This window comes from Candoia aspera, chromosome 7, assembly GCF_035149785.1.
Source record: "Candoia aspera isolate rCanAsp1 chromosome 7, rCanAsp1.hap2, whole genome shotgun sequence".
Classification (NCBI taxonomy): domain Eukaryota; kingdom Metazoa; phylum Chordata; class Lepidosauria; order Squamata; family Boidae; genus Candoia; species Candoia aspera.
In genome coordinates, this window is record NC_086159.1 from 41613425 (window position 1) to 41624556 (window position 11132).

At 39.0% G+C, this 11132-nt stretch overlaps 1 protein-coding gene across 1 annotated transcript in view; it reads right to left on the reverse strand.

Moving 5' to 3' along the window:
* ACSS3 (acyl-CoA synthetase short chain family member 3) overlaps window positions 1-9574 on the reverse strand; it is a 49921-nt gene extending 40347 nt beyond the window's left edge. The window contains exons 1-2 of the mRNA XM_063308994.1: window positions 9194-9574; window positions 1095-1239 (exon numbers count right to left, since the gene is read on the reverse strand). Coding sequence (XP_063165064.1) covers window positions 1095-1239; window positions 9194-9540 — 492 coding nt within the window. The 5' untranslated portion in view covers window positions 9541-9574. The remainder of the gene's footprint in view (window positions 1-1094; window positions 1240-9193) is intronic.
* Between the last annotated feature and the right edge of the window lie 1558 nt (window positions 9575-11132).

Below are 11132 nucleotides of genomic sequence, written 5' to 3' on the forward strand. Positions count from 1 at the left end.
TTTTCTTATGAATTTCTCCTCATTCTTGAACTGCATAAATGCACTTTCTCAATCTTCAAATAGTTCTCTGTGAGGCCAGTTTAGTGCTGTCGTTCAGAATCCGGTCATAGATGGTTGCTGCTTTCTTATGTACTAACATGGCATTTACCATACCAGCAGCAACTTCAACCCTGAGTTACCTGAACTGGCAGTAGATCTGGAAGCAATCAACAACTCTGCTGGAACCAGATCTAAACCTGGCTGGTTATACAGAACTATTTCTGTGGTTTTCCAGATCTGGCCTATGGTCAATCTTTGACTATTGGCCAGATCTGGAAAACCAATCTATAGTCAATCTTCATTGAAACAATAACATATATAAAGAGAACTAAAGACAGATGCAGTCTGAAAACATCTCTAAAGCTGTTCATAAAATAGATAAAGAAGCTTTTATACCAGACACAGAAGTATACAAAGCAACCAGAACACAGTTGTGTAGTTTGATCATCTGCACTCATACAGCTCTATTATACAAACATTAAACTTACAGCCAGCTCAATATTCAGTACAAATTAATTATAGATCCTCTTATTCTATGTTTAAAATCTATAATTAAAGACAATCTTGTAATGACTTTTAATTGTTATCCTGCTGCCTAGTCATGTTACATGTAATTAAACTGAAAAGACTGAAAATAGCAAATGACCACAGCAGGGGGCAGCATCTCTCTGACCTCAGCTAATCTCAAAAAGCTAAGTAAGGTCAGACATGGCGGGCACTCGGATATAAGGCCCCCAAGAATTTTCAGTGATGCAAATTAAACTGGAAAAAACACATCTATTATTGTCAAGAAAACAACATGGATGTATCTGTATAGTCATCAGGAGTCAAGCTCAACTCAAGGGAGACTTTATGAGAAAACACACAAGAGGCCACTGGGAGAACAAGCTCAATAACAACACACAGCAACCATAACTGTATCAAGTGAACTATAACAGAGTTTATGTACTTGCAATTATTGGTTTTCTATATTTGAAATGCTATAATCATGATAGGATATTTTTAATCATTTTAATTTTGCCATTTAGTTTGCTAAAAATATATATTAAACACACCTGTTCAAGAACTTCATTATAAGTTATAAACTCTTTCATATTTGTTACAGGACTGTCATGGATAATAGCAATTTGATCCCCTTGTCCATTCTCAATATGGCGATCTATAGCATTATAACAAATATTCAGCTCTCCCTCAACAAACCTAAAGAAAGGAAAAAATGGATTAGAAAATTAGTCCTAAATATCAATATGTAGTGGACATCTGATGAAACATTAATTATAATGTTTTATGAAAGTAGGGTTTTTTAACCAGAATGAAATTCTAGAATACATGGGGAATGGTAGAGCTGACTTCATATGCTCCCTTGTCTCTGTAGTATACCTGATATATTATCTTAAAGCACAGGTCTTGACTCCATCTACAAAAATTATCTATCAAAATTCATAAACCGATTACTACTTTCACAATGAGGTGGTAGAGGGAAGAAATTCTTCAGTGAACCTCTGTGGAGCTCATTAATTATGAAACCTAAAATATGGTAATTATTCAAAACTGTGGTAAAAATTTGTATTTTTTCCATACCCCCCCCCCTCGGAGTTGTGTAATTTTGCTTACAAGTATATACTTTTATATATCTAATTACAATTCCTACATAACATCTGAAGAAAGAATTTGTAGCTATCTAAACCAACCTAATTTTATATTAAGAGTTGGGTTACTATGCAGAACTTTGTCAATGTTATGTTAAAGCATGAACAGAAAATGTTGACATACTGTAGATTTTGAGTAATTATTTGATTTTGAGATTCATAGCTGATTTTGGAGGTGTTAACCTGGAATCCTGATGGGACACACTGAAGCACAGTAATGGATGCCTGAGAAATGTACGCTTTGTGACACAGAACTTAGGCATATAACTTTTTTTAGTTATCCAGTAGGACCTCTATTTGTGAGTGATGGCACTGAACACGGAGCATTTAGCACTGCTCTTGAAGAAACAACAAATTTCAAGATCCATAATTAACTCCGGTGTGCATAGTCTTAATTTTTTATTGGCTGAAGAGGGATTTAATTCTCCCAATCAGGATCCTATTTAAGTTAAATAATTTAAATTGTGGAGAAAGTAAAAGCTGAAGGGAAAAGGAATGGCAGACCTCTGAAATATCTTTATTTTAAAATTCAAGTACAATTCACATTCATGTTACAAAAAGCTGGGGAAGGGAGAGAAGAATATAGTGTCCTTCAAAAGACACAGTAATGATAAAACTTCATGCAGAAAGGCTTGTGTGGATCAGAAGATAATGGATAAGATATTTTCACCAACTGAGATATCCCTTTGTTTAGTGTTGCAAATAAAAAGTGAAAACCTCTTTATTTTTGTGGCCAAATTATGTGGCGCCTGGACCAAAAGCTGAATCAAGGTATTTGTACAAGAAAACTTGCAAAGCGGAGCAGTCCCTCGTTAGCTTGAATCAATGGTAAATTTAAAAAAAAAACCTTCACAAACTCGGTTTCATGGTCTTTGGGGAGGGGTCACTTAAATATTTCCTTAAAATATTTATATCCTCATCTTCCCTCAGAAGAGCTGAATGCTGCAAAACAAGAATTAACAACATAAAACATCATTTTTAAGTTAAAACTGAAATGGCACCAAGTAACCAAAAAATGCAAGAACAATAAAACTTTAAAAAATAAACTCAGCTAAAATCAACTTAGTAAAATTACCATTTACAATCCAAATGATTTCCTACAAAGGAGGGGATTACCTAGTTTACAATAGACTGCAAGACAGGGTGACATGGGCCAAATCTCAGGATATCCCAATTCCTTCCCATTGCTTTACCAGCTCTTTGATATAATGAACGTCTATGGTAGGGAGACAAGGGGGGCAAATAATGTCACATTCATCATAGATCATCATGCAGCTGACATGAATTATGTAATTTACATCAGTCCCATCATCTGACTACACAAACTACATGACATCTGTGCAATGATGTTATGACATGGATGATATCATCATGGTGGGACAGCTATAGTATGTGCTTCAGGTCCTTCCACTTTGTAGTAACTTTCACCCATGGCAAAGCTTGTCTTTCACAACACCTGCCCTCTGGAACACCATACCTCCTGGCATTAGGTACCCCCAACCCTGTTGGCCTTTCAGAAGGCCATTGAGACCTTGTTATTTTCCCAAGCACAGAGAGGGAAGGTAGTTGAGCCCAGGTGAATTGGTTGCTGATTTTCTTAGTTGCCATAGTATGCCTCCCATTGTCTTTGGTTATTGTTTTTATTCTGTGGGTTGTATATTTTTAAAAATTTGTTAACTGCCCAAAGTCGTGTTTGCAAAATGGTTGGCCTCTTAAATTGATTAAATAAATCAATGATAAATAAAAAATATTTTTTACTATGCGCCATTCTTAGCCTTTGTCATCTCTGTTTGTAGTTTCCACACATCCTGGGATCTATTTTCAGTCTCACCCTGTGAAGCCAATTATTCCTTCCCTCACAGAATCAGGACTGCACAGACAAGTTCACTGAGCAAGTGACTATTTTGTACCCACTCTATCTCAACCAATTAACACTTCAGTACATAAATGCATCATAAGCTTCTTCATGAATTATCTAATTACTTATATAAACACACAAGGAGGCAGAGACAACCTGTCTTACTTCCCACTCTTACAAGTGAAAGACAATCCCATCCCACCCTCTTTTATTTCTGCACATACATACATAATGGGAATATTGGTCAGGAAGTTTTTTGCTTAGCAGAAAAGATTTATGTGGAGAGACACACTAAAGTTAGGAGTACGACTTTTGTATTTGTAAGAAAGTATTTTTAAGACTGTGTTTGCATGAAAGAAAATAAAGGTAAACCTTATTTAAGAAACAACATCATGATGGGAAAGCCTAAATGACTTGCCTACAGAAAACCACCAGCAGCACGTTTTCTTCTTTTACTGAGAGAGAGCAAGTAAGAACCTGTACAGCCCCAGTTAGACTCAGGAAAAAAAGGAGAACTTAACTAGAGGAAAAAAAAGAGATGACAGGCAGGAGAGTTCCAATCTCACCAAGAAGAGTCATGTTAGTGTTTTACAGTAGACTAGGAAAGGAAATTTTTTAGACAAAGAATCCTGCTAGGAACTATCTTTACATTATAGCCCCTGTAATCAATAGGTTTATAGGTTCAAAACACCAATGTATGTCAAGTTAAATTTCAACAAGTGATTCATGCATTGTTGTTGTTGTTACTTGCCATCGAGTCATTTACGACTCACGGCAACCCTATATATAAAGTGTACATTGGATTGATATAACACATCACACTTATATGGACTGGTTTATGGCTAAGCATGCTGTGCAAACTTGCCAACTGCTAGCTAGCTATTTATTTATTTATTTCATTAGTATACTGCTTCCAATTTTAAAAGTCTCAATGCAATTTACAAAAAAACCCCAAACAATTAAAACAGTAGGTGAAAGCAATCAATAAAACATGCATTAAAACATTATATAAATACACAGAAACAACAAACAAACATAAAACAGTGATTCTCCAAGTATGGTCTACAGACCATTGGTGATCCATGGTGGTCCACCAGGTGATCTGCTACAGCTTCACACATTCAACAGCCCAGCAGATTCATTGTCTCAGCACCATCTCCAGATGAGTGTTGCTACAAATGGGAAAGCAAGCTGAAGACCACATGGGTCTCTGGCCAATGAACTGCTAGTGCATCTCTAATAGTCTGCTGACCAGACCTTGCTTGCTGCTTCAGCCCCACCTGAAGTGGTAGATACTTAATTCTGAATTACATTTTTGGTACAGAGGTTAGTTTAAAAGGGCCTTTAAAAGTGATGAGATGAGAAGGAATACAAATGCAACTCTCATCACTTATTTGCCAAAAAGATGAATTCCCTTGCTCTTAAAGACAAAAATGTCACATCACTCAGTTATTACTGAGTAGTCACTCAGTAGTCACTCAATTTATTTACCCAAAATATGAATTCCTTTGCTGTTAAAGAAAAAAATATAAAAGTTTGTTTAATCAGGCTGTCCTTGTATTTTCCAAACTTGTATTTTGTGGCCCCAAATTGCAGAAATATTGAGAAATGCTGACATAGAAGATAAAAGCAGCAATAAAAACTTGAAAATATCAGAACAGCATTGTACATTATTTAAAGGCCTCTGAAAATAAATATTGCTTCTCCTGGCCTAGAAAAGATGGTGTGAGATATACTCACTGGTGACAGTATTCCAAAGTTAAGAGGCTAACACTGAAAGGCTGCTCTTGAGTAATCACTTGGTTAATTGATTAACTGAGTAATCACTCACTGCATACACCGTGGGAGGATACCCAGAACATGCCCTCCAAAGATGACTTTTAAGGTACAAGTAGGAACATACGAAAAGAGCAGTCCTTCAGAAACTATATTCCCATGTTGTGCAGGACTTTACAATTAATACCAGCACTCTGAATTGGGACTGGAAATAAACTGGAGAAAAGTTAAAATAATAAGGAACTGATACCATATGTTCATATTGCCTTCTTGCACTATTTTTCTACAAACTGACATTTCATCTTTGATGCAGCCCCATGTAGACTATGTTGCAGCAATCTGAAAAAGAAATTACCAGGGCAAGGTTTACCATAGCAAGGTTATCTCTATCTAATAAGATCATAGCTGATATACCAGCTTATGTTGGTTAAAAGTGCTTCTTGTCAAAGAGGCCACTTAGTTCATTACTCCAACTAGGCTCTGGTTCAGCAATTCTACTGCCCCATCTAAATCCAAGGTAAACGAAAGATCATTCTGGGTGTCATCAGCATACTAACAACACTGCTCTAAATCTTGGAATGATCTCACTCAGTGGTTTCATGTAGCTGTTGAACAGAATGAGGGATAAAATAAGAGCCTTGCAGAACTTCACAATGTAAATGTCATGCAGTTGAACAGAAATATTGCAGTAGTACCTACCTACCTCCAGGCACAACTGAAACTATTTCAAAGTTGACCCACTCACTCATAGCTTGGCCAAACTCTCCAAAAGAACGCCATGGTTGATGTTACCAAAGCCACTGAGTGGTTACAATCCCACCATCTCTCTCTTGACAAAGATCATCCAACAGGACAACCAAGGAAGTTTCAATGTCAAAACCAGCTCCAAACCCTATTTAAAATGGATGTAGAAAACCAGTACCATCCAAGAATATGTATGTTTAATCAGCCACTACATACTCAAGCACTTTAATCAAGAAGATTTTAGCTACCAGTGTATGTTTATTTAGATTTTATGGTTCCATTGCTTTTTTTTTCAGAAGTGGTCTCACTATGGTCTCCTTTAATAAGGGTGGGCTACTATTCTTGTACAGTGGCAATTATAATACCTGGGGCTGAACTAAGCACCTCCATCCTAATACATGAAATAAGCTACAGTGGAAAAGAAGCAAGCAAAAATATGCTAACTGAACTCAACAAACATCTTGTCCACATCATCAGGTTTTCATAAAGTGAAACCCATTCAGAGAAATCCGACCAGACAGGGTCCTAAAAATTTCTACAGATTGAACTGTCAGAGTTGTAGATCTTAATTCATTTTGAATTTGATGAATTGTGCCTCAAAGTGTCTACTCAACATTTCACACTGAGGGCTTTATATGATATCCAACTAGGCCAGATTACAAAAGGCACCACACCAAACCATTCAGAAAAGTTCTGCTGGACCAGAACAAGAGGACTTAAAGATGAATGTGAAAATTGCTTTCTTGCTATATTACCCACAGCTTAGATGGGTACTATGAGGCCAAACAAATTCTGCTATGCAGGAAAGAATCCTCAGGAACAATCATGTCAACAATCCTGGATATCTTAGTAGCCAAATATTTGAAAGAACTCAACCACACTCCCTGGAAAATGCTCCAGAGCTTCCAGAATCCACTGAAATTTATCATCCTCCACAGGCAGATGATTCTAGTATGTCCTCACCCTTAGCTGTAGCAATAGTTGCACCAAGTCGCTTAACTCTCAGTAGGAAGTGGTTGTCCACAAGGTTGTCCACAAGGCCAACATTTTTTGAACCAAGGTACATGAAATGGGCTAACCTACAGAATGCACCCAAATCTGGGACCTATGACTCCCATGGAATAGAAATTTGACAAATTTTATAAAACATTTTATGGCATAAAAATTATCTTAAAACATTTTATGACATAATACAAAATGTCATAAAACATTTCTTGTGGTCACCTCCTGATGTTTGACTGTGCTATGCAGTTCAACATGGGCTACTTTCAAGGAAGATACATCTCCGAATGCCTCCCTGAATTTTTAAGAACTTTTCCAGTACATTAGAAGCTCTGCCATTGTTGAAGGCACTAAGGAATTTGGTAAGGAAATATCTCTGAAATGATGACCCAATAAGACACCGGTTGTCTAGTTTTACTTATTTTTTTGGTGCCTTTGAGTCAATGACTCCTGGCAACTGCCTGGACAAGTCTCTACAGTTTTCTTGGCAAGATTTCAGAAGTGGTTTGCCATTGCCTCCTTCCTAGGGCTGAGAGAGTGTGACTGGCCCACGATCACCCAGGTGGCTTTGTGCCTAAGACGGGAATAGAACCCACAATCTCTCCGTTTCTAGTCTTAACCACTACACCAGGACCAGTCACACTCTCTCAGCCCTAGGAAGCAGCAAACCACTCCTGAAATCTTGCCAAGAAAACTGCAGGGATTTAGATGGGGGTTAGTTTCCAGGCAGTCACCAGGAGCCAACGCTGACTTGAAGGCACTAAAAAAAATTATGTATGATTCAAGCACTATTCATCCTGTGAACCAGGAGTCAATAACTACCTAACAACTGGAGTGAAAGAGATTCAGAAAAAAAAAGAAAATGTAACATCTTAGGACTAGAGCACACAATAACTTTTCTACATTATTCCTCACTTCATATTCAAATGGCAAAACAGAGTGTATGATAAGGCTTTCGGAAAGTCCCAGGTCAGCAGTGGGATTTTTTTTTAATCTCTGTCAACACAGAAGTTGCTGACACAATCAGGCTGTTACATTTGCCAACACAAAAGTACATTTCCAAGAAAGAGCAAACCTGTTGGCATACTAATTGCAACAGTACTCCAAGAATCATCTCATATTAAAAATCATTTCCTAATACTCATTAATTCAATATCAAAATGCCAGCAAGCTAGTACACTTAACCCATTTTATTCAATACCAATATAGGAGAAATATTTGCTCAAGTTACTGAAGCTCTGTTCTTTTCTGTAATCAGAAAGGCCAAAACTTTAGAACAGCTTTCCCTAGCATAATGTCTTCCTATCTTCTCCAGCCAGCATGACTATTATAGTGTCATTGAAAGCAGGACAAACAAGTTTTCTAGGGCTCAGTTGTGCAAAAAAAAAAAAAAAAAGCAATTAAATGCTGACATCATCCACAGTGTAACCTTTTCCAAAGGTTTCTTACAATTACAAATTGCAAACAGTCCAGTAATATAAAGACAAGCTTCCCCACGGGAAGAATAGCAGACCAAGCTTCTTTCGAGTGATTTTCTGATTGGCAGATAATATGTTTCACCTCCGGAGCGCACTAAGTCGGGAACCACCGGTTTAGTTCATCTTTCATTTCACACCTGACTAATCACAATACAGAATACGTATGTCTAATCTTATGCATATGATGCACATTAACCGTGCGTGTGAATTTGGTGTACTGGATTCATGTACTGCCCTCACTTTAATGTAATGGGAGGGGGGGAGGGCTCAACAGAGCCTGTACTGGAAATGCAGCCATTTCAGCTTTTTCAACAGGACATGTTTTCACACAATTTATGAACCCAGGAAATACTTTAAAACGGGGCTCAGCTCTGACATAGCCTATGGCTTTGTTTTTTTTAATGGTGCCATCTTTTCCTGACATCAGTGTAGTGCCTTAACAGCTGTATGGTCGGCAGGAACTCCACAGGTGTCGTTTTTCCCAAGAAACGGGGACTAAAGGACGTGCAGTAAGCTTCCTCGGTTACGCTTGCTACAAAGTTCCGACAGGGCCAGCGAGCTGAAGAAACTAACCAGGGCATCATTATGACGCTCCCTTTTATGACGTCGGCAGAGTAAGCGTTAAGCGAGGGACGTCAACCACTCACCAAGAGGTGCTAAAGGCATCTTTCCTTTCCATGGTTTTGGTCCACGGCTTGTGCCACGTGATGCCTTGAGCCGCTTCAGCCCAAAGTTGATCCGGCTCCTCCACCGACTTCTTGAAAACCGTGTCATAGTCACCTGCAGCAGGCGCGGCTGCCTGGGAGACGAAACTGCTGGCCAAGTGAAGGGGGCGAGTTGGAGGAATACCCCCTGCCCAGGAGCTCGGAAAACGCACCCCAGCAAGTGCTTTGCTAGGCTGTGTGGCGCACCCGAGCCCGCCCGCTGATCCCCAACTGACGCGGCTGCAGCAGACAATTTTCTGCAGCAAAACCCTTCTGCCCTGGACGACCATGTTCCCTGGAGACGCCCTGTCCCGTGTTGTACCGGGCGGGTGCTTATGTGTACAACGAAAGGAACGCCGCCCTCTGCAGCGAACTAGAAGTACACAAGCTTTTCCCAAGTCACAACAAAAAGTCGAGCTGGATTTCTGAACATGGGAAACTTTGCTCATTGATCTACTTGGTTTTGCAAATAAATTTACAGTTACAAAAATCCAGTCCGGGCTTTGCTCTTGCTTCCCAAATCCTCCCCTTTGCTGAAAAAAGGCAATGATTACATTGTATAACCCCGTACCTTCGTTCGTCTTTCAACCCGCCTCGATTTGTCTTATAACCCTTCATCGCTTAAGACTTTCCTTGCCGCAGATACCTGCTAGTTTTTATTTCTCCTCCAGGTTTATTAAATGTCTGGAAGTACTTCATTTAGTTTAGAAAATTCTACTGTTTAAATCCTGATTTGGATAAGAGTAAAGCTTTCATTCTGTTTTCCAATGACTTAAGAGCTTCTATTCTCTTTAAAATGCATTAGTACCCTCCTGGAGTATACTTACAGACTACAATTTAAAGAAGGCATGTACTCCCTGATTTGAAAAGCAGGGACAATGCTATACTAAATTATAACTAAGGAGAATTTAGTTTACACTGGGCACACATCAAAGCAACCTTTGCTCAGAATAAATAAGTTCAGACTGCGTTTTGCCTATTTGTAGACAACTGACAAGTCAAATATATATTGGTCTTTCAGGGTCAAATTACACATGGAATTTGAAATCACTGAAAGTAACCTGTTGAGAACAATGTGTGACTTCACCCACAGAAAAAATGATTTTATTATACTCTCTGTGGCACCATATCAGGTGGTGGTTGGTGCTGTTGGGGGGATCAGTAGTGGAGGGGTCAAAAAAGGAAAGATGGTGGCCACAATTGCTTTAAAGCCATGCCCCCTTTTTGCATGTTGTGCGATATACTTAAAAAGGGGCAAGACTTCATGCACTCATGGCTGCCATCCTGACTTTTTGACACCTCCCCACCCCCCATGGACAACCGTAGGAAGGATTCTCCAGTTCCTCCCACAGCATCTGGGTGGTAGCAGTGACAGCTATAGAGGGAGCTGTAAAATAAGAGGAAGAAAGGCTGTGATGGTCAACTCCAAAACCCTCCTATCCCCCTTACACAGAACCCACATTGCTATAATGTTGAATGCAGATTTCCATTTGGAAATACTCAAATGGAAGAGATCACTCAAGACTGTAAAAATAAACCAGTGCAACCATTGCCATTACATGAACTCATAGAGAAAATCCCAATCTATGAAACTGAGGGAAGCCCCTGTGTCTGATGGCTTTCCAGTTAAGTACTATGGAACTTTTATAGACTTTTTTTTAAAATCCGTTCAATGGTGTCTGATTCTCAGAGATTGCCTGGACAAGCCCCTGCAGTTTTCTTGGCAAGGTTTTTTCAGAAGAGGTTTGCCCTTCCTTCCTTCCTTCCTAGGGATGAGAGAGAGCGACTGGCCCAAGGTCACCCAGCTGGCTTTGTGCCTAAGGTGGAACTAGAACTCACAGTCTCCCAATTTCTAGCCTGATGCCTTAACCACTACCCCAAA